This window comes from Acipenser ruthenus, chromosome 8 (assembly GCF_902713425.1).
Source record: "Acipenser ruthenus chromosome 8, fAciRut3.2 maternal haplotype, whole genome shotgun sequence".
Lineage (NCBI taxonomy): Eukaryota > Metazoa > Chordata > Actinopteri > Acipenseriformes > Acipenseridae > Acipenser > Acipenser ruthenus.
The window spans coordinates 22,022,679-22,047,916 of NC_081196.1; the positions used below are offsets into that span (position 1 = coordinate 22,022,679).

General features: G+C 40.4%; 1 protein-coding gene across 3 annotated transcripts in view; it reads left to right on the forward strand.

Moving 5' to 3' along the window:
* Positions 1-6,952: 6,952 nt before the first annotated feature.
* LOC117406423 (MAP3K7 C-terminal-like protein) overlaps positions 6,953-25,238 on the forward strand; it is a 30,940-nt gene continuing 12,654 nt past the window's right edge. Inside the window, exons 1-3 of one of the 3 annotated variants that reach the window (XM_059028706.1) lie at positions 6,953-7,343; positions 8,607-8,665; positions 10,266-10,343. In XM_059028706.1, the coding sequence (XP_058884689.1) occupies positions 10,274-10,343 (70 nt within the window). In that variant the 5' untranslated portion in view covers positions 6,953-7,343; positions 8,607-8,665; positions 10,266-10,273. Of the gene's footprint in view, positions 7,344-8,252; positions 8,666-10,265; positions 10,344-25,238 lie in introns of those variants that run through there. The other 2 variants (XM_059028707.1, XM_059028708.1) reach the window with 2 other exon arrangements.

The following is a 25,238-nucleotide window of genomic DNA, read 5'->3' on the forward strand; positions in this document are numbered from 1 at the left end:
CATTGTGGCTCAGATATTCGAAGCGATGGGCAATCTCCTCGCAAAATTTGTGCTTAGCAAAAATTAGTGCTTTTGCACAAAAATGTATATTTTCCAACATGGCACAAAACAGTTGCGCAAAGTTGGAAAATAGCAGTTCCCTTTCAATTCAAAGATGACCACCAACAACATTATGGGATATGCCTGCCCAATGGGTAGGTAATTGCTGAGGTCTCCATACCAGAGCTGCCGATAGGCCCCTTCCTGGGATGACGCACTCGGTCCTGCCCACCGAGGGATTAAAACCGTCATGCTAAAGAAGCCATTTTTCTTTTTTCTACTCAAGATGGTAAGGTAAGACCTCTGTGTTGAGCTGAGCGTGTTGATAGAAAAGAGCTTCTTGAGTTGAAGAAGGTGCAAGGTGCTTATTGCAGACGGCACACGGTGCCCAGCGCTACAGCGTCAGTGCACAGACACAGCGCTGCACGGTGCTCGATACTCATGCGGTGCACACGGTGCTTGGTGCCCACGGCTACAGTGCTAGCGCAAGAGCGCACGGTACTTGGTGTGCTCGGTTTGCACGGTGCACACGGTGATCGGCTGATTGAGACAGTGTCGGTGCATGAGCGCATGATGCTGCACAGTACACGGTGCACACAGTACTCGGTGTGCAAGGTGCTCAGTATGCACGGTGTTCGTGTCCTCCGTTACAAGAAGTGCAAGTGGTGTTCAGTGCACAGCCAATGCAGAACACCAAACCTATGTCAGGCAAGTCAGGGTTCCACACCTGCACAGCCTGCAATGCAAAGATCCCACAGGAGGATAAGCATACCCTGTGTGTGCGGTTCTCCCCCCAGTGCTGTTAACAGTAGTCTAGTTAACTTAATTCACTTTACAAATTAAAGCACAGGTAATTCAATTTCAAAGTGTGGTGTCATCTTTATTTTCTGTACCCCTAAGTGTGTCTGCATTACATTCCACCCCACTTTTATTGATCCACTTTCATCTTTAGTTTTGTCAGGAGTGGGTCGAGTGTGCCCAGCACCTGAAAATGAAGGGGAAGTGGCTGTTTTAACTAGACACCTGACATAAAAAGTAGTGTTGCTATTACAGTGACTTACTTAAGTAAGTAACTTTTATTTTCTGTACCCCCAGTATGTCTACATTACATTGCACCCCAATTTCTATGTGTATATAAACTACATTTTTTGTGCTGGATACGGGACTTTTACTTTGATAACTTGCCTCCGCTGAGCAGTTTTGAAAACCGGAAGTAATTCTTATTGTTGCTAGCTTCACGGAACTGATTACACTGACAGAGGGAAACAAACCAGCGGGAGGCGAATATATTTACAGCGGGAATTACAGTACACACACAACTGTATGGATCGCTACAATTGAATTACATTTTTAAATGTGAAAAAATACTTTAAATACTTGTAACCGTAGTTGTCATGGTTCAGCCGTTACCATACACACTTTCTGAAGGGAAACCGAAGCTTTGAAAATTAAAATTGTGATGGAAGAGACGTGTGTTTCTAAAATGCCTAAAATGCAGATTTTGGAACTGTTGGCAGGAATGCGAGTCGAAAGATGCCGTCGTTAAGCTGTTTATTCCTTTTGGGGAAAATATGGCTGTTTGCTTATATTTTGTATTAATATGTTAATTTTTATTTTATTTCAAGTGGTGCAAACTTTGCACTGGAACAAATGCTGTTTTGAATGAATTTGAATGAACGAATCTGCTTTGCTAGTGTTTTAAATACTGAGAAACCCCAAGCTTGCTGTATACCGTGTGACAAAATGGGGTGCTTTTTAGTCAGTTGTCGGTTCTTTACCACGGTCTTCTAGTGTAAACAAAGGAGACTCGCACCGCAGCAACAACTTTTCTTTTATTATTATCAGCTGTGTTGATTCACCAAACTGTTGTTAAATTCCCCGCACCGCTGAGCACCATGTGATGTCACTTCCGACTCAGCGATGCAGAGCACTGATGAATTTATTTTACAGGGCTCTATTTATTTTCCATTTTCTTCAACAGCTTTCCAAGAACAGTAAGTAGGGAGCGGTTTATACACAAATTGTCTCTAAAAGTATTATTTAAGTGCACATAAGAGGGTGACAATACCCTTCCAAAGATCTCTCACATTTATATGGCCTTCAGCTACAACACTCATGGTTTGTCACTAGGGTCTGTCCAATCAACTGCAACTATGTGTACAATTAGCAGCAGATTGAAGAGATCATTGGCAGGGATTTAACCATTTACTTTTGCCAGTTATCCATTTACATTTGTAAAGCCTGTTCTTCACCCTGCCAGTGATAGAAAAACAAAATTTGTATGCAGAAGGAATAGGGCTGCAACGCCAGGTACCACGGAGTACTACCCGGCATTGCATATGGTCAGCATGGTGTTGATGGCTGAAGTGTAATGATGGCTCTAAGGATCAGCTTATATGCCTCGCTAGCGCATCAGCACACACGACGGCTGCGATGCTGGCTCCGGGGATCAACCACAGTGCGGTCTCCCCAGCGCATCAGCATGACAACCGTCTGGATTAAGCTAAGTAGGGTACGTCTCTGGGGTCTTCAAGTGGGCACCTTCCATCCTCGGTATTTTGTCGACTAGCCCACGACACCTCAAGGGCTCGACGGTGATTCTGGCATCCCAGCATCACCCCCCTCCGTCCCCCACTCAACTCAGCCCAGCTTACTTGCCCGTACATCAGCGTTGCTTTCTTTCTATTGTGCTTGACATCCCCAACCAGACTCTTTCTGTCTCAACCACAGCCAGTTGCTGCTCCTCTCTGCTGCTTCAGATAAGTTCTTCACTGTGCAACGCAACTCCTGGCCACCGAATCCGATGTCTCTGAGAAACCGGGTTGTAGAGTGTGCCACAAATCCTCGACAACCCACCTTCATTGGGTAAGCCCGGACTCTCCATCCTCGCTGTTCCGCTTCAGCGGCTAGTTGAGCATACCGCAGTTTCTTCCTCTCACACGCCTCATCTACAGCATCCTCCCATGGCACTGTTAATTCTACCAGGTGAACAAGGCGTGCTGATCCAGACCACAAGACAATATCTGGTCGAAGGTTAGGTTTCCAGTCTCTAGCAGCATCCAGTTGTCCTGGGCGAGGCTTGGTTTTAACACCTTGGTGGTTGCTCTCCTGGCTGGAGGAATGTAGTCTTTTGTGTGTAATTGTAATAAAGCTGCAACTAACTCGGTTCTAGCCCCTTTACAAATTGACCCAGCACACAAGAAATTGGTTTTTTATGCGCTGACACGCTATTTTTAATTCACACAACAAAAATAAACAAACACAAAACAACACCTAGCTCCTTCGGAGCGCTAACTAAACCTCAGGAACACCCTGACTATAAAGTGGGATGGCTAAGCCGTTTCCCCACAACACAAAACAAATACACACAGTATTTTTACAAAACCCTTACTTTTTCCCGTGGCTGCTTGGACACAGAACACTCTACCTGTCTCCTTCTATACAGCAGCACTGTGCAGACTTACTGCACCTCTTATATACCCTGCACCTGGTCCTAATTTACAATCACTACCAGGTGCAGGGGATCATTAACAATAAACCAATTAAATAAAACAATTAACCAAACAGGTTTTCCCTCTGGGAGATGTAGTCCCATTCCCCCAGGACTACACTACCTTACAGTAATGTTTTGATGGAACAGGTGGCAACTTATTGGTCATCTTACGCTTGTCTTCCAGTGCTAAGGCCAAACATCGCAGCACCTGGTCATGGTGCCAAGTAAACCGTCCTTAGCTAAGAGCCACCTTACATCCTTTCAAAATGTGCCTTAATGTTGCAGGTGATGAACACAAAGGACATGAGGGATCCTCTCCTACCCAGAGGTTTAGGTTCTGTGGTGATGGGAGAACATCATATGTTGACCTGATGAGGAAACTGATCCTGAAACTTAAAAACACATTATTTAAAAAATAAATAAATAAATAAATAAATAAATAAATTATAAGATATTAGAATTTGGGTGAACAGAGCAACACAACTGTTTAAAGCAAATTCAGAATAAAATAATGCTTGTTAGAACAGATGTGGGATTTAAACCCATGCCTCGGGAAAACTGTGACCTCAATGCAAATCCTTAGATCGTTGATGAACAGAGAACCTCCAAACATGTTATCCAAATAAGTCTTCATTAGATGGAAGTACTGGAGCACACAGTGCACACTGTTTCACTCAAGAATTGCTGGCTCTGCAAGAATGGTCTGCTGTTGCTGCATACCAAGTTTTATTGCTCCAATGCACCGAAATACTTTTTTACAGTACATATTTATAAACACAATACTTATATCTCAGATGTCAATATCTAATGGCCTTTGTGAAAGATGATTCTAAATTAAAACAATAAGTAGGTAATTGGAGATAAACACGTTTCCACTGACATATTCAAAATCTTTGAAATGCTGAGAAGAACATTCCCACTATAAGACATAGCCCATGATCTTAAAATCCAACCTTTCTCACCAAATAATTTTTCAATGTGTTGTATAGTACGTGCACTACTAAAGTTTACATTTGTTGTGTCTGGATGTTGGGTGCCAGCACACACCAAGTTAATAGCCAGTGGGTGGGTTTTGGGGTATTTGCTCTGAATGGTTTGTTATAAAAATCTGCTACTGTGTCTGATTCATCCCCATCATTCAAAATGCTATATACAAATCTACAGATTATTCCAATACGGTATAAAGAAGCTTTCATAGGTTTCCATACAAGAAAACCTATGAAAACTGTTTGTTACAATAATTGTAATAATCATAATAGATCCCCCCATAAAAAAATGTAATGCAATGCTGAAACTCAAGAGTGCTTGCATGGTATCATGCCATCTCTCCCATGGGCAGAAAGAATATAAATATATACTGTATACTGACATTCATTCACGAATAATATTATAAACATTTATTACTTCCAACAGTAAAAATCCTACCATGGAAACTGTTAGCCTGCATGCATTTTCAGTGATTTTTAATGAAAAATAATATAACTATACATTATACTGATAATACTGTAATGTTTCCCCGGGTGCTCGGGAGGAATGACTTGAACAAAAACATTGTGAGTAGAAGTATCTTTTTAATGCCTTATTGATTTTTCATGCTGGCCCGCTCTAATAGCGTACCCGTCTGAATTTATCACTACCTAACTAACTCTGCCCAGGCGATCCCCAAGCATGCCTACTTAATTCTTCCCTTATCCCACCCACTTGGGAGTCAGCCTCCTATCATAGCTAAAAAAAAAAAAAAACTAGCGAAAAACCCCCATAGGACCCTCACCTATCAATCAATAACCCGTAACATGCTTTAGGACTGCTTTCTCTATAACACCTATGGAGGTGTTAGCACCACTAATGTTACAATACATTATATTGACATATTAATAATATACCAAGCATTCAATATTTCTATTACAATAAACATACCACCATGGAAGCCTACATTGTGAAGTACAGAAACTGTTCACGACCTACTCAAGATGACCATGTCATTTATTGCTAAGCCCCCACAAGGGGGCGCGTGTGAGTAATCACTTTAATGTTCCAAGTAGAAAAGAACATTTTCATACCATTATCTCCCTTTTTAAAAAATTCATTCTCCTGATGGTTTGGTTAATTTTGTATATTGCCGTGTACCTAACACCTCTCAATCAATATGAACTGAATACTGTATTGCACTGAAATGTTAGATTATTATTTTACACATACACATGCTACATTCAGCAATAACATTATTTTACACATACACATGCTACATTCAGCAATAACAAGGTGGAAAACTTTTTCACCATACAATTTACAAAGATTTTTTAATGAAATCAACAATAAATAGTTTTAACATTTTTAGCTTATTAGTTTACTATTTTGTATTTTATTGTGTGTTCAGTTGTTACTCTCTGGAGATTACTTTAAAACCCAAAGGCAAATGTGTTCTTCAAAATGCTAAGGTGAACATTTTTTGGATGACACCTAGTGCTAGTACAGATATAAGAACACAAAACCTGTTAATCACTTCACAGAGCAAATTCTGATTGTACCAAACCATTTCTTTGGCCTTATTGTCTTGCGCTGTGATCAAAATTGAGCTCATCATTTTAAAATAAAGTAACATTTGTGTCTGTTCAATGATTACCGCCGCTTGCTGGTGCTATACTTAAAGGGTACATAAGGACCTTTTTATTGTATTGTGTTACATGTTCCCATGTGGTGCTACAACTGTTTACGTAAGGTGTGCGTTTTTAATTTTTTTTTTTTTTTTTTTTTTACATTTTGACCACTTTTTTTAACTTTTAAATTGCATTCCCTGTGTCAAGATGGCTTCACATGTACCCGCATGGACCTCTCAGAACTACATTTCCCATCATTCTCCTGCTCACTGGTAAATCCATCTCAATATAAAAGTTTAAAAAAGTGGTCAAAATGTAAAACAAAACAAAAAACACAGTGCATCACTGTCACAAAGACTGCCGGAGTGGGTGGCGTGAGACCAGAAGCAGGAAATAAATAAACAATGACTTGGAGTTTTGGTGAAGCTGAGCGCGTGATCGCGCTCAGCATTTAATAATTAACACAGAACAGAAAATAAAAGGTTTTAACACAAAACAGGACACGGCACTTGTAGCCAAAATAAACAGACAAACAAAACGAACTAACACTTAGCAAACGGTGCACGGAGAAAAACAAACACGGTGAGAACAAACACTTTACGTTTTATTTTGCTTTTCTTTCTCCTTCTCTCTCCCGTTCTCCACTCTCGAACACCCAACCCTGACTGAATGAAAATGTGTCTATATATACTGTTGTGCTGGGATTCAATTACTAATTATTCACTTGAATCCCAGCACGTGAATGAATTACGTGCAACCCCGTGCTCACATATTACATTTAACCAGCACGTGAAGTGATTTGTGCCCTCCTCGTGCCTAAATACAAATCTACATTTTTAAATGCACGTGAAACACAGACCCGTTTATATCCCGTGTACCAATCTCTATACACCAACATTTACACACACAACATACAACACATAACACACACATGCACACAGGGGCGGGGCACATTGCCACAATCGCCCAAAGAACATCATCCCTACTGTGAAGCATGGTGGTGGCAGCATCATGTTATGGGGATGTTTCTCTTTGGCAGGGACTGGGGCACTATAGAAGGGAAAATGAATGGAGCAAAGTACAGAGAAATCCTTGAGGAAAACCTGCTACCCTCTGCAAGAAAAGCTGAAACTGGGTCGGAAGTTCACCTTTCAGCATGACAACGACTATAGCACACAGCCAAAGCTACACTGGAGTGGCTAAGGAACAAAAAGGTAAATGTTCTTGAGTGGCCCAGTCAGAGCCATGACCTAAATCCAATCGAAAATTTGAGCCATGACTTGAAGATTGCTGTCCATCAAGGCTCCCCAAGGAACTTGACAGAGCTTGAACAGTTTTGTAAAGAAGAATGGTCAAATATTGCCAAATCTAGGTGTGCAAAGTTGGTAGAGACCTATCCCAACAGACTCACAGCTGTAATTGCTGCTAAAGGTGCTTCCACCAAGTAGGGGTGGAGACTTATCCAATTATGATCTTTCAGTTTTGTATTTAATATATATATTTTTTTCTCAATAAAAACTTTCTTTCCACTTAACAGTGTGGAGTATGGTGTGTAGATAAGTGTAAAAAAATCCTCATTTAAATGCATGAAACTCTGAGACACTGACACAACAAAATGTGAAAGTTCAAGGGGGTGTAGACTTTCTATAGGCACTGTAACTAACTCCCCCTATTGTACAGTACAAATCGGACGACATCAAGACCTGACCCAAGCATTACTTTTTCATGTTACTGATGGCTCTAAATTTAACTTGCCAGCCGTGGTGGGGGATGAATGTCACTGACATCAGTATCCCATCTGGACGCACACTAATTTGAAGACCGTGGTTAAGGGATTTTTTGAAAATACAATTTTACAAAACAACCCCCTTTTTACAAGTTCTAAGAAAGTTATTAAAATAGCAGATTCATTTTGCTACTATATGTTTTCTTTCTGTTTACTATGTTACCAGATAGTATTGCATTGCAAATCTTATTCTGTACCCAATCAAGTAACAGGGAGCCCCATTCTGGTAAACTGCATCATTTCATAGTTATTAGTTGCCTCCGGTCCAAGTTGGCTATGTCACTCTTAGCTGATTGGAGCTATAGACATTTTTGCTGCCTAGAGTCATGCTATCTGAGCCATTTAGCTGGAACCAACTGACAGGGTAATGCTCAAAACATTCCTCCACTGTAAAGGACTGTTTGTATTGCATGCCGGCCTAATGTAAATATATTGCATGCTACTCTCTCCCTGTTGCTCTGGAGTTGCTATTATGACAGGAAACAAATTCCACACTTTCACAAAGGAGAAAGGAGTGAAAGAGTAAAAGTGACCCAAGAGAACTAAGGAGGAAATCCTGGGGAGTGTGGAGCCTAATGGGAGGTGCAGGTAGCACCATGGAGTCCTAACAGCTGTTTCTGCTTCTCTACCACTGACAGCTTGTGGCTGTGCAGCAGGTGCAACCTTTTATTTAATCTTTTCTCTGTTAAAGGGTAGACAAGACAGAGGCTGGCCCTTGTTTTTACATGTGCAGAAGTTGAACTGCGTGAGGTAAGATAATGGATGTGAAAACATGGTCTTATTATGGTCTTATATTAAAATACATTATTTTAATGTCATCATGTCTCTATAAGAAACTTAAATAATAAATATATTATGCATTCTAACCAAAAAAAAAATAATTGTGAATGTTGATTCCTATCTTGGGTGTAAAATAGTTTTATTTGGTTAAATGAGTCTAAAGTGTATATGTAAATGTTTAAAAAATAATGAAAAAAATACTCTAGTTATGTACCTAATAAATGTTAATATGAATGAGCTTGAAAAAATAATTCTTAATAAGATGGGTTGATCTTCAACTTCCTAAATACTCTGTGTTTTTAAAGAAAATACTTAAAGGAAACGTGACTATTTAAAAAGTGTAACATTTGATTTATAAGAGGCAAAATAAAAATCAGGTTGTAAAATATTTTTAAAATCCAGTACTGGTCACTAAATGGTATCAAGGGGGTCCCAGAGTGGCTCACCTAGAAAAGCTCAACCACGTGGTTTGCAGGGTGTTGTGCAGTCAAGGGAGCACAGGTTTACATCCTAGCTGTGCCAAGATGCCGATCTCTTCTGTTTTTTTTTTTTTTTCTTCTCCAAAATAACCCTTGTTACCTTTAAGTGAATTCCGGAGAAGTTACATTGTTGGTTAACACTTTTACTGGGTGGAACGAACACGGTTACACCAGCAATGGTGTTAACCAAAACAGTGGGTATTCATTTATCATTTAAATAGGGTGTTAATTAGACTGGAGTTAATAAGTCCTGCTGCAGTTTAAATCAGGGCCAGTGTATATTACCACACAACCTGGTGTGTGAAAGAAAAACACACTTATGGTATTTTTAATCTTAATCATTATAACCTTGGAACAGTTATCATGGGAGAGCTAGTATGCTTCAATCGTTACTTTTTGGTCTAAGCACTTCTATTTATTATCTATTTTCATCAAATTCCTACAGTAGAACCAAAGGGGTCAGTCGCTACCTAGTTGGAGCAGTGAAAGGTAACCCCAACACTTAACTAAAGTGATAGATCTACTAATAATCGCCGAACAATGTAAAACATTTAGGAAAAACATTTCATTTAAGTGAAAGAGGTGTACACAGGTATGCACAGTTATACATTGATTGTATTACTCAAAGTACAGATCTTTTTTTTTTTATATAGCTTGGGTATAAATAGGTAGAATTAGTAAATTCATACCTAATATTATAACCATGTGCAAAAAACACTAAAGAGGCATATACATGCTTGATTTAATTAATAAAAGCATATTGTAACACAATGCTGTTTTTCTTTTACATGTCATTCTTCATTATGCAGGAACAAATATTTGTATGAGCAATTTCTACTGTGCTTTTTTTAAACAAGACAATAGAGGTTCTTGTCTCAGTAGGTAGCAAAAAGACTAACATGGAGATAGATATGAGAGACTAAGATAAAAAAAGGAATATCTATTGAATGCTGAATGCAATTTACCTGTGTGTGTGTGTGTGTGTGTGTAATATATATATATATATATATATATATATATATATATATATATATATATATATATATAATACACAATACACAAAAGATATTGCTTTATTGCTTTGGTTTTAGGGGCCCACATGATCACCACAGCGAGGGTACCTGCTGATAAATCGGTCCAAATAGCCTTTAGTCTCAATGGTTCCACAGGTAAGCTTGAATCTTTTGTCATATACAATTATTCACTTTAAAGGTTCCTTATGCAGTAGGTCTCCAATGCAACCAGGCAATGTTAATACTAAACGCTTATCTCCTGGTTTTCAAGAGGTTGTTTTGCTCTCTACAATTAATGCTGAACATTATTTTTAAACTACTGCATGTATTTAATAAGAAAGTTGGTCTAATTATGCATTAAAAGTCTGAAGAAGCAGTGTGGTAGATAATTAACTACAGGGACTACGGGTAGCACGTTACTGAGGATGCTAGCTTGCTTTACCGATTTTACATAGTAATATTGTTCTCTGTAAAAGTACTTGCTGGATATTTGTTCTTAATTTGACTACAGAATATGGTTTTCTGAAATGGTGACTACCAAAACTGGTATCAGTAAATATAAAACATGGTATCTATTTATCTTTTAAACATGGTATCTATCTATCTTTTGAACACAGTTTTTGATGCTAGTGTTCTCCTATTTTGGTAAGCTTGGCTTTTTTTAAATTAATTTATTTTTGTTTATAGTCGGCAATTGTTTTTTTATAATTTTCTCCCAATTTAGAATAGCCAATTATTTTTAGGCTCAACTCACCGCTACCACCCCCACCCTGGCTTGGGGGTGGCAAAGACGAAAACACGCTATCCTCCGAAGTGTGTGCCGTCAGCCAACTGCTTCTTTTCACACTGCAGACGCACCATGCAGCCACCTCAGAGCTACAGCGTCGGAGGACAACGCAGCTCTTGGCAGCTAACAGGCAAGCCCGCAGGTGCCTGGCCAGACCACAGGGGTCGCTGGTGTGTGGTGAGCCAAGGACACCCTGGCCAACCTAAGCCTTCGCTCGCCCGCCCGCCCGCCCGCCCGCCCCGGGCGCCGCTCGGCCAATTGTGTGTCACCCCCTGGGACCTCCCCTCCACGGTCGGCAGTGGAATAGCCTGGACTCGAACCGGCGACGTCCAGCCTATAGGGCACATCCTGCACTCCACGCGGAGCACCTTTACCGGGTGCGCCACTCGGGTGCCCCAAGTTTGGCATTTTAAAAACAAATATGAACTTAACTGCTCTCAGCGACCCTGATCTTGTATTTCTGTCAAAATGTTTTACCACTATTCAGCCAAATGTTTGGACAGCAGCTGTAGTGTTGACATGGCGGATGATTCATCCATCTGCTTTTAGAACACTGGCCTATATTTAACTCCACTGTCTCGCTTAAACATGGATACAACACTACAGATTTGTTATGCTGTTAGCACAGACAATTAGGAATTTCAGCAAAATTGCAGAAATGTATGTTCTGATAGGCTTTTCCTGGATGGTTTGTCTGCAGCTGCTATAGATAATATATCAAAAAAAGACTCCAACCACAGCGGTGTGTTAGAAAATCTGCATTATACAGGGTGACAAATACATAACGGACCATGGTATATTTTAAGATTTAATTTGAAATGTCTAGGGGTAAGTTAAATTCAAACACAGTTATAAATATTTTAATCAATTATCATATCTTAATAAAAGCGGGATTGAAGGTTTAATGTAAATAAATGTAATTAAAATACAAAAATAAGTTTGACTTAGTAAATAGGGCTATCAAGCGATTAAAAAAAATTAATCGCGATTTAATCTCGCGATTAAAAAAAAAAAATCTTAGTTAAGCTTGGTTTTACACTCATATTTAATTGATACAATTACTGCATCCATCTCATTCTTTTGTTTTATTACTGATTTCTATTTTTATTATTACTATTTCAAAGCCTTACATGGTCTTGGACCTTCTTATCTTCAAGACCTGCTGACCCCACAGTGTCCCTGGTAGTTCCCTGAGATTGGAAAATGCTAATCTTCTGACAGTCCCTAAAATTCATTTGAACTCTGTTGGAGCCGGGGCATTTAGTTATAATGCCCCTCGTCTTTGCAACTTGCTCCCGATTCATATCAGGAAAGCGAGCACAATTAGACGCCATAATATATATGGATTGTATCTTGGACACAGAATTTTGTATATTTCTTCTGTAAAGTGCCCTGGAATGCTTGCATGAAGAGCGCTATATAACTGAAATGTGTAATTATTATTATTATTATTATTATTATTATCCAATAAACAACCCAGCATAAAAAAAAAACTGTTGTCCTATTTCTTTTTTGTAGATTTATATATGTTTGCACAGAATTATACAGAAAAATTGCAGCGTTTGCTGATTAAATTGTTTGAAACATCTGGTAAATCATAATGGAATCAGGTTATTACCCACCTTAATGCATTTTAAATTATACTTGCATATTTTCTTATCAGTTTTATTTAATGTATATGTATCATTGTTTATACAAATTATTTTATAAAAATATTATAGTAGTCATTACACAGATCATAGGCATTGCTCCCTGTTTCATTTTGTTGTGCTGGCTTGCTGGCATATTATAGAACACTTTCTTTGGCAAATCTGTAAATGTTTTATATCAGTCTGTAATCAATCTGTAGGTATAAGCATTCAGTGTTTTAATGTAATTCAAACTGCGTTAAATGTGTGTGTATGTATATGTATGTCTTTGCCCCTGTCTGATTTTCTACATTTTCTACATTTTTCGCATTGTATTTGGTCAGATTTTTTTATGGGTTGTAGTAGTATATAGAGGGAGTCTGAGAGAAAAAATGACACCAAAGTTTGGTGCTTCTTTCATTTGTTTGGTGTGCAAGGTAATCAAACATGCAATCTTCAGGTGTGAAAGTTATTGCCCCCCCCCCAGTTAACTCAACCCAATTAAAGGGATAGTTAAGGTCAGCTGTTTGAGTACTTAACAACCAGGCCTGATTTGGGTCAGCCCTGCCCAATATAAATCTGACTAACTTTGGCCCTTACCATCAAAGTGAAGTTGTCAGCACACAGGTTCTAGAGGCACTTCATGCCACGAACAAAAGAAATTCCTGAAGACCTCCGGAAAAGAATTGTTGATGCCGATCAGTCTGGAAAGGGTTACAAAGCCATTTCTAAGGCTCTGAGGCTCCACCGAACCACAGTCAGAGCCATATTATCCAAATGGAGAAAGTTTGGGACAGTAATGAGTCTTCCCACAAGTGGCATCCTGCCAAAATCTCTCCAAGAGCAAGATGTAAAATCATCAAGGAAGTCACAAAGAACCCTAGAACAACATCCAGGGATCTGCAGGCCTCTCTCGCCTCGGCTAAGGTCAGTGTTCATGACTCCACCATCAGAAAGACACTGGGCAAAAATGGGATTCATGGTAGAGTAGCAAGGCGGAAACCATTGCTCACTAAGAACATGAATGCTCGTCTCAAGTTTGCCAAGAAGCACCTGGATGATCCTCAAGAGTTATGGAACAATGTTCTATGGACAGATGAGTCAAAAATTGAACTTTTTGGCCGACATGGGCCCCTTTGTCTGGCGAAAACCAAACACTGCATTCCACAGTAAGAACCTCATGCTTGACCGTTGGGCATGGTGGTGGTAGTGTCATGGTTTGGGGATGCTTTGCTGCATCAGGACCTGGATGCCTTGCCATCATTGAAGGAACCATGAATTCTGCACTGTATCAGACAATTCTACAGGAGAATGTCAGGCCATCCGTCCGTGAGCTGAAGCGCATCTGGGTCATGCAGCAAGACAATGATCTGAAACACACAAGCAAGTCTACATCAGAATGGTTGAAGAACAAGAAATTTAAAGTTTTGGAATGGCCTAGTCAAAGTCCAGACCTAAACCCCATTGAGATGTTCTGGCAGGACCTGAAACGAGCAGTTCATGCTCAAAAACCCACAAATGTCACTGAGTTGAAGCAGTTCTGCATGGAGGAGTGGGCCAAAATTCCTCCACGGCGCTGTCTGAGACTAATCAATAACTACAGGAAACGTTTGGTTGCAGTTATTGCTGCTAAAGGTGGCGTAACCAGTTATTGAGTCTAAGGGGGCGATTTACTTTTTCACACGGGGTCATTGGGTGTTGCATAACTTTCTTTTAATAAATAAATGAAATATGTATCAACTTTTTTTGTTATTTATTCACTCAGGGTCCCTTTGATCTAATATTAGGTTTTGGTTGAAGATCTGATAACATTCAGTGCCATGAATCTGACAGGGGGCAAAAAAATACTTTCACGGCACTGTGTGTGTGTGTGTGTGTGTGTATATATGTATATATATATATTTTATAAACACACACATGTAAATTATTATACATGACTATTATTTATTTTGGTGACACAGCATTTGATAAGTTTTCAGGCCCCGGTAATGTATAGACTGTCCGCATTAATATACCAAAAACATTTTTAATCACTGATATGTAAATGTATACGTATGTATTTAAATAGGAGTCGAATTTCACTTATGAGAATTATATTCTGTATGCAGCGCTACATTCGGTATGTTTCTTCTGTTTGATCGCATATCACCAGTTGTGAAAGAAAGACACAGACTTTCCTGCCCCTCTGTTACCAAGGGAAAGTCAGGAAGCAATTGGCACAGCACACAAACTAGATGCTGATAAAAGACCAGTGTATTAATGTGTTTAAAACAAGTGAACGTTAAGAAATAATAGACAAATGTGGCTTAATGGGCGTGTGGCAGGGTGGCTCGCAGTGGTGAGGTGGATGACACCAAAACAGTGGATGGGCGGGTGAAGCTGAATGCTATTGCACTCAGCGTGGATTTATTAAGTAAATGAAACCGAAACAAAAGATTTAACAAAACACCAACCAAAAGGGCAAAGTGCACGAGGGCCAAACGAATAAACAAACAAACAAGTAAGTGTCGTGCTGGATACTCCAGCACGTTTTAGCAATTGTTTTTAAATGCTTCTTTCTCTCCGCTCCCCATACTCTCCTCTCTACACTCCACCCCGAGTGCAGAGAGCTGCAGGTTTATATACCAGAGTCTGCACTCGTTTGGTAAGGATGCATGACTGTCAGCTAGTTAAATAATCAGTAGCTGATCAGTCATGCATCCTCACGGGGTTTTAAAATATAATAATAAAAGACGCAGCGCTTTTACCCGCGCCGCAAACAAAAATACAAATAATACATAGGGGCGGGACACTCCGCCACAGGGCATTAAATGACTCTCCAAAGAAATTAACACATTATTCACAGAAGTTAACTGCGATTAATTGACAGCCCTATTAATATATGTTTAATATACCTTTTTATTTCATAGAAAATGCAATATATCACTGCAAGTACTAGTTCAAGACTAGATTGAACAAGTCTTTAAAAGTAAAAATCACTTTTGTTTATTCAGATGTTACAAAATTAATTGAATATCATATGAGCATTGTCAGAACTGGCATTCAAAGTATATTCAACACATTTCATCAGAAACATTTACACAGAATGAATTTCCTATTTTTGTGCACTGTTGAATTTAATAAACTGTATATTTATCATACGCTCTGTAAGAGGAAAATTCGAACCAAAATTTTTAGGTAAAAACAAATCCCACGAAGAACTTTGGAATATTTTGTCTTCCAGTAGATACATGATTCTTTTTCAAGCGATTTTTTAGTTATAGTTTAAGTTGCAATTTGTACTAATGCTAACTCAAATTCTTAGTTACCAAAGCAATTACCTCAGACTTGCTATTAAACACAGTTTTGATAAACCATGTCCTTGGATTAGTGGTATAAATGTTTTTTCTTGAAATGTTCAAATCGAAGTTGCTTTTCAATTCGATTACATTTTTGGAATATCAGGCTGTCCTTCCAGTTCAGTCATAAGATACTTGGTAATTTTTCAGGAGGTAGCGTCCGTAGAGATTTTCAGGAGCAAAGTTTTTATAAGAGAGTGAGCGAAGCCGTCAGTTTTTTTTTTTTTTTTAGCAGAGTTGAGTCCACCTCTAGGAAAGAAGGCAGGAAATCCCATACATCCAATCACACAAGCAATTACTAACATCCAATCAAAAGCAGTCTTTGTCCCACTGCCACTCACAGGGCGTATTCTTCCAAAATAAAAAACTGGCCCCTTATTACCATATTCTGAAATGATTGGTCAACAACCAACACAGGCAGAGAGTGTTCAATGAGCAAAGCGCCACGGGACGTTATGTGGCTTTTTCTATTGAATGGTGCGCACGCCGCGAGCGCTTGTAACAGTAACGAGTCAAGCTCAGAGCTGCCTCATTGGAGGTTCAAAATTGCCGACCTGTATTATCAATGCGGTCGTTCAAATTGATTTTTTTCAAATATGGATCTATATCATATCAACATACATGTGTGGTCAGTAATATTTTTGTTGTCATTTTGTCAATGACAACGGAGCGCCACAAGAGAGCACTCTGATATTGAATGTACCCCATGCCTAGTCTTTCACAGAAAAAAGAATTCTCTCTGAAAGGCATATAATTAAGAAATTCCCTATCTTCACATACTACATTTATGTCGGTGTATTTTATTCTTGAAGTTTAAAGATTTTATCTTTTAAAACTTTGTAAAGGTAAATTGGCTTTTGCTGGTGAATCCAATAGTACTTTTCAACTTCCAAATTTACAATGTTTTTAAATTTAGAAAATTACAAGAATATTCTTGATTTTAATGGATTTTAACTCTGGATTCTTGGCTCACTACTAAATTGTTTTTTTTGGGTTTTTTTTGTTTTTTTTTACCAGTTCAACCCAAATTACACCTTCCACTAGAGGGTGCTGGTACTGCATTTGAATATTGATGAGCCATTAGCCACCCCGTCACAGTGCAGACTGAAAGCCAGATTAAAGCCAGACCCTGTGTTTACAAAAGTATTAACAATTGCTTGTTTGAAGCTTGATTGTTAATAGTAAAATGGCAGAGTTTGTAATTCTTTGAAATATATTTGAAATATATAAACCCTTTTAGAATGGGCATATTATATTTAAACATATTGTACATTATTTCCTCAACAAATTATAGATAAGTTGTGTGGAAGCCCCCATTATAAACACAGAATTTGAGGTATAAATAACTCCGGTTTAAAAGTAGTTAGAAGTATGAAATTCGGTAAACATGAAGTCATCCAGATTGTCTCTGAAACTGGAAAAGGGCTTAACACTCTGTTGTGGACTTTTTGAGTTCAAGGGGGTGCTTAAAATGTGTTACATTTGTGTTTCATCAGACCGTTTTCTTGACCACCCATAGCTAAAAAAAACTCTGAGCTATAAACATGCCATTTGCAGAATTTCCTAAACAAGGAATCGAGCCTTTTGGCTATCAAAGTAAAAAATTGTTAAATTAAAAGAGATATTAAAGTTTTACTTTTTTTTTTTTATCTGGGCATGCACAGTTCGTTCAAATCAACAGCCCCCATATTAGAACACTGTACTACTGTATTATGAAAATTCCAAAATCCAACAGACCTTGTGTGACAGGCTAGCTGCAGGGATGACGTCAGGCCAGAAAGAATCGCTCACAGACAGGCAGTACTCGGTTTGAAACTGAAAACGCAATGGCTGCGCTCAGTAGGTTTAATAAACAAATAAAAGTTTTAAACAGAAAACAGGACACAGCACTTGAGGCCAAATAAAAGACAAACAAAACGGATTAACACTAAACAAACAGTGGACGGACAGACAAGCAAAACACTGTGAGTCAAACAAACTTATATTTACTTTTTCCTTAGTTTTACTTTTTATTTTCTCCTTCTCCACACCCGTTCTCCACTCACCGAACACACAACCCCGAGTGAGTAAAACGTGCATCTATATATACTGTTGTGCCGGGATTCAATTATTAATTAATTATTCAATTGAATCCCAGAACGTGAAATAATTATGTGCAACCCCGTGCTCACACACAACCCCGAGTGAGTAAAACGTGCATCTATATATACTGTTGTGCCGGGATTCAATTATTAATTAATTATTCAATTGAATCCCAGAACGTGAAATAATTATGTGCAACCCCGTGCTCACATATTAAATACATTTCAAGAATCACAGTACAGTATTAATACAATTAAGAGCATGATAAAATACAATAACTTCAGTTCTAGTAAGTACAAGTATATTACAAAATACAAATCAATATCAGAGCAGATAAGTGTCAGTGATAGTTACGTCAGGATCCGATGAAATGCAAAATACTACAAATTGAATAACACTAGTGGAAGATTACAGTACAGTACTCTGTAAAGTACAGGATTAAATGCAATAAAATAGGTAGCAGATAAGTGCAAGTAAAGCGCATTAAGGAAGAGTGATAGTGTCCAGAGGGAAAAGGAGATCTACAGGTGCTGTCTGAAGAGGTGAGTCTTAAGGAGGCGCTGGAATGTGATCAGGGACTGGGCAGTCCTGACATCTGTAGGAAGGTCATTCCACCACTGCAGGGCAAGGGTGGAGAAGGAGCGGGCTCTGGAGGCAGGGGAGCGTAGGGGAGGTACAGCCAGTCTTCTACTGCAGGCGGAGCGGAGAGGTCAAATGGGGGTGTAGGGAGAGATGAGGGTCTGGAGGTAGCTGGGTGCAGTCTGGTCAAGGCATCTGTAGGCGAGTACTAGATGCGAGTGGTGATCGGGAGCCAGTGGAGTGAGCGGAGCAGTGGAGTTGCGTAAGAGAAGTGAGGCAGAGAGAACACCAGGCGAGCAGCGGAGTTCTGGATGAGCTGGAGCGGACGGGTAGCGGATGTAGGGAGGCCAGCCAGGAGGGAGTTGCAGTAGTGTAGGCGGGAGAGTACCAGGGTCTGGACAAGGAGCTGGGTGGTGTAGTTGGTGAGGAAGGGTCGGATTCTTCGTATGTTGCTCAGGAAGAATCGGCAAGTGCGTGCCAGAGTGGAGATGTGCTGGGAATACAAGAGGCAGGGGTCCAGGGTGACTCCGAGGTTCTTAGCTGAGGAGGAGGGAGAGAGTGTGGTAGATTCCAGAGGAATGGAGATAGAGAGATCAGAGGAGGAAGGAAAGAAAAGGAGGTCAGATTTAGAGAGGTTGAGTTTGTGGTGATGCAAGTGCATCCAGGAGAAGATAGCAGACAGGTAGAGATAGGGGAGGGGATGGTGGAGTCAGAGGTGGGGAAGGAAAGGAAAATCTGAGCATCATCAGCATAGAAATGGTATGAGAAACCATAGGATGCGATGAGAGGGCCCAAGGAGCGGGTGTAGAGAGAGAACAGGAGAGGACCCAAGACTGACCCTTGGGGGACTCCTGTTGAGAGAGGGCGAGGTGTGGAGGTTGCTCCATGCCAGGTTACCTGGTAAGTGCGGTTGGAGAGGTAGCAGGAGAACCAGGCCAGAGCAGTGCCAGAGATTCCCAGATTAGCAAGAGAGGATAGTAGAATAGAGTGATCGACAGTGTCAAAGGCAGCAGAGAGGTCGAGGAGAATTGGGACAGAGGAGAGAGAGGCAGCTCGGGCAGAGTTTAGTGAGTTAGTGACAGACAGAAGGGTGGTTTCAGTGGAGTGAGCAGCGCAGAAGCCAGATTGGAGAGGGTTGAGCAGAGAGTGGTTGGACAGGAAAGCAGAGAGCTGGCAGTGTACTGCCCGCTCAAGGGTTTTGTAGAGGAAGGGTAGGAGGGAGACAGGGAGAGAGAGCAGAGGTTACGGCGAGAGGTGACAGTGGGGGTAGGAGGAGCAGGGAGAGATGGGTGAGACAGATAAAAAGAGATGAAATAATGATCAGAGAGGTCCAGGGGGGTGACAGAGAGGGTGGAGGGGCAGCAGGCCCTGGAAAAGATGAGGTCCAGTTGACGGCCAGCTTTGTGGGTAGGAGGGGATGGAGAGAGACAGAAGTTGAAGGAGTGAAGGAGAGGGAGGAATCCGGCAGAGTGGCTGGGGTTGGAGAGATGGATATTGAAATCCAGTAGAATGTGGTTATATATTTTATTGTTATTCGGGATCCAGTACTGGTAGTCCATACAAGTTCAACACATTTCTCAGTAGATGCTAATCCACACAGGCATTTTTATAACTTTCTGGAGCTTTGTTGTGTAAGTCTTGCAGCACGCTGATGTTAAGCCCCGTATTTGTCTTTTGAACAAATTCGTGGAACCACATTTTTTTCATGTTTTTATTTTGTAACCATTAAATGTGCTTCGGGGGTCAGGAGCAGGGACTCCTCCTTGGTTCATCCAGCCAATGTATAAATTAACCTCCCTATTTAAGCCCTGGCTTGAACACTCGTTTGTGTATTGTCACGCAGCACTGCAGAACCCACTTGTCGTTTTTATTTCTGCCTTCTGTGCTTCCCTATACATCGCCAGGCTTTCGCTCACATTGTTACAGTTTTCGGTGCTTTGATTGTGAAAAACTTTAATAGGAGCGGTTCGCCCAAGTTTATTTTATATGCATTTGTTTGGTGGGCTCTGCCATACCTCTGTTGGCTTCACGGCCCCACTTATACTCCACTCTGCTCTGTTTTGTTGTGCTCTTACTTGTTTGTACAATCCTGAGCCTGTCGCCTCGGCCCTGCTGACTCATTCAGGCTCCAGAATAAGTAGCAACACATTCATTCTTACTAAATTATTTCATTCCTGCCACGCCCCTTATGCTCATGACTGCGTTCGTTCTGTCTACATTCATTATGGCAGCATGAATTCACAGCATCTTCTCGTTCTGGCTTACAATACTTCCCTATACAATTTTGGTAATAAATGATCAAAATCAAGCTCACTCTTGCAAGTCGAGCAGTTATTGGTTTCTGCCACTAGGGGTCTCCCCCTCTCCCAAGAGCCAGGTTCTTACAGATTTTGGTGAATTATATATATATATATATATATATATATATATATATATATATATATATATATATATATTTCTTTAATGTATTTTCCCCCAATTTGAAATGCCCAACTGTTTTTCTCCTCACCACAGCGAGTCCCCACACAGCACAGATGTTCTGAGGGCGTGTGAGCGTCCTCTCATCTCACAAGCCTAAAGCCAGAATTGCTTTTACAGCTACCGATCCCAGAGAACAGAGATCAGCCCTGCTTTTTATGCACTCTGAACGTGCTCTGTGTCTGGCCAGTAGGGTTCGCTGTTGCATGATGAGGAGAAGCAGTCGCTACCAGTTTCCTATCCACCCACACCGGGAGCGTTAGAGCCAATGTGACGCCGCTTTAGGAGTCCCCAGCAAAGTTTGGCCTCTTTGCACAGCCCGGATGCGAACTGGCGCTGTCCAAGCTGTATGACTCATCTTGCCCATTATACCTAAAAGCCCCGGGAGCAGTCACATTGACGGCCACACAGAAAACAATTGTATTTTCATTATACAGAACGGTATTCTATCAGCCTTTTGAAGGCTGACGCCTGCTTGCCAGCTGCGCAGTCAATTAGCATCAGGACTAGTGAAAATAAATACCAGAGACTGTGGAGTTTTACAACGCGACAAAATATGGAGTTGATGTTTTGGATCAGATGACATGGAAGTATTCCGTGAAAGCTGGCTCCCGACGGTGGTCTGTTCAGGTGTTTTACAATGTATTGGACCTAGCAGCCATCAACTCCTGGGTACTTTACAAAGAATGCACAGAGAAGAATTTACCAAGGAGAGAATATATTTTACAGTTAGCACAGAGGGAGACTGCCAAGCGTGTACCCACAGCTGAAACTGGCAACCTCACTGAGAGCTGAAAGAGACGCCAATGCCAGGTTGGCAAGTGCAATAAAAATAAAACATTGGACAGCTGTTCCCTGTGCAGAAAGGCGACGTGGAGAATCGCATTATCTGTGTTGATTGTGAACAGCCTGCTTAGGGCTCTGGACTCTTGACCGGAGGGTTGTGGGTTCAATCCCAGGTGGGGGACACTGCTGCTGTACCCTTGAGCAAGATAGTTTATCTAGATTGCTCCAGTAAAAACCCAACTGTATAAATGGGTAATTGTATGTAAAAATACAATATCTCTGTATAATGTGTATATCTGTATAATGTGATATCTTGTAACAATTGTAAGTCACCCTGGATAAGGGCGTCTGCTAAGAAATAAATAATAAAAGGTAAAGGAATACCCTTTTGTCAAGAAAAATAAATTAGACTTTTTTTTTATAACTTCTTGTGCTGTGCGCTTATGTAATGTTTTTTTTCTAAGTTTATTTATCTACGTTGTTCAGTTGCTTTTGCTCATCTGATAATAAACCGATTGCTGTTGAAAAGTAAAAAATGTATCGCTATCGTTTCAGTTTTATAAATAGGTATGTTGTAAACCGATGTCTGTTCAGATGTTTATTTACTTTTTCTTGTTTAGATTTAAAAAAAAATCTATATCTATATAGATAGATGATATAGATATGCTTCAGTTGTTCAGATGTTTGTGACGTACTCAATAAAATAAAAAACTAATTACATCCGACTGTTTCTCCTTTCGTTATACGATTTACAGTGTTTTGAATACAGCCATCCGAAAGACAGCTGCGGGGCATCTAGGTATGAGTATATTTCTGGTCCTTCTACTGTTCCACTGCCTTTCTGTCTCTGTAGTCTACACTACTGAACACACAAGTTATTTCCCGCCACTGGAAAAAAAAAGGTCCTGCACAAGAATCTCAGGACAGTCTGCCCCGCCTTTGAGCAGGACAGCCAGCTTGGTATCTTTTTGATCAGCTTCGTGGGCTTTCCAATAGCTTAAAAAAAACATCATCACCCAAATAGATGACTCTTCTGTACTACTGCGTAGTTAAATTAACTTATTTGCCTGGTCCTGGTAGGGTACCACTCATCTAACTACTCATCTATAATTTTTTTTTTCAGTAAATTCTTGCCCTCCCCTCCGGATGCCCATGCCCTTTTCTACAGTTGGCGTTCAACCCCCTCGATTTTGTCGGAATAACCTTCTCCTCTCTTGTGCATTGCCTCCGTCGACTCGTCTGGATTTCTGTTACCAATAATTTCCTCTTGCAAGCCTGTCACCTTCCAGGTGTAACTAACGCTGCCGATTTCTCTTTCTCGCCTACAGATCTCCCGATCAGACCTGGTTCCCTCAGCTCATCTTTTCCCCCTGTCTGTTCCTCTATTCAGTAATCTGATATTCAATTAAATTCTTCCCTTTGCAATCTCCTTGTTTCGCACAAGATTGTATGGCTGTTGCCCTCACTCCATCCTCCTGCTTCTCTTAAGCAACTGGCTGGTCCTCCTTCACTCCCTTCTGCAAGCAAAATCAGGTATCCTCTTCTCCCTTCAACCAGGAAGTCATTCTATTGTTCCTCATTCATGTAAAAGACAAGCTGCTGCTCTCCCTGGGAACTCAAATCTATCCCTCCATTCCTTTGTATAGGCACAGAAAACACTGCAGCCAAAGTAAACGTTAACCAGCACCTTATCAGATATCGGTCACTCTATCTATTCAGCCAAACAGAATATTGCCCGGTGGACCACCAGAGGTTCCTCCCACAAGGGGTGGGGGTTCCTTTCCGCTGAGCGGTGAGATTAGTCCTTAATTATATAATAAAACAATAAAATAAAATAAAAACTTCTCCAATATTGATTGTCACTAATTAACCTAGGTTTCTTTACTAACCCGTCCTTTTTTTACATTTGGTGGCACAGATGCAGGGAGCCGGGGGTCCTCTTTTGGGGGCAAGTGATGTTCACTTCCCAACAGGCCCAGCCGAGCTGGCCTCAACCTCCAAGAAGGTTCTCCAAGAGCCAGAGGGGACCCCCGTCCAAATCTGTCGTAACAGTCTCTCTATCATTCCAGGTTCCCCCTGGGGGCAGCATACATGCTCCCAGCCTTGTAGGTCGATCAATTCTGTCTCATCTCCGAGAGGGCGGCTCTCCCTGATCCAGGGGGAAACCCTGTATTCTTTACTAACAACTTGCTTTCATCTATGCCAGTGTTCCTCTCTGGTCCCTTCTTTGCATGTTCATTTCCTTCTCTTTCAGAATTCCTATTGCCCCACGTGGATCTGTCTTGGAGGTCTGGCCGCACTGATCTCACGAAGCGTAGGCGTTCCTTGTTAGTCGGGCTGACTTCTAGTCTTAAATGTATCCACTATCCTTCTTTTCATTTTCCCCTTGGGGGAAGTAACACCTGATTCCCAGCTTTAGAGGCCGATCGGTTCGCTCTCATCTCCGTGAGGGCGGCTCTCCACGAGCCAAGGGCAAAGCATGTCATCTTTCTAAAGTCACAATTACAGAATTCTTATTTCAAGTCCCAGGGCTTACTCCTCGTAGCCCTTGCTCCTGTCCCATGAACCTCTAAAACAAATCTTGCTCAATTAGGTTTAAGAGATTGTACTTCAACTCTATAGGTGGTCGCTAAAGCTTGGTGCTGTAGGTAGCCTGTAGCAATAATACAGTTATGCTAGTTTAATACATTTTAGGGTACAAAAGTGACTTTTTTGTCCTTAGTAGGTACCCATGATAGATGCTACTTAAGGCTAATGTACAATGAATTGCATCTTATTGCTAAGGGACAAAACTTAAAAGCAATCAGCTATCCGATGACGAACATGAAGAGAAGAAGAGTAAAGGATGAAAAAAATATATATTTATGTACTTAGCAAATGGCTTTATTTATTTATTTATTTATTTATTGCAAAGGGCTACATATTTGTTTTATTTGTAGCAGCTTTTAGTATTTTTTTCTTTAAATCTTGCTTAAACAACTAAACCATAAAGCACTATCATTTTTGGCAATAATTTGAAACTTGAATAAATCATGTCATACATTTTTTTTAAACCACTGAATGAAGAGGCCTCTAAACCCCTCATACTTTATGCTTATTTTTTCCTATTTGGTCAAAGAAGCTTGCCAGGGCTACTTCCAGCAGCTCTCTGTTGTTAATAAAAAAATGCTTGGTACAAACTTTAGTTATAGCAGAAAGTCACAAACGGGATCTTCACTGCTGTAGTCTCTTGAACATAAGGTTTTTTTTTTTGTCACTTTGCTCAACTTTTTAGTGTGAAAGGCTATCAGCTGTGCTTGGCATGGTCATCATAGAAAACAGCAAGTGGAGCACTCTGCTTCCCTGACAGAGTCAAGGGAAAACACTGCCTATA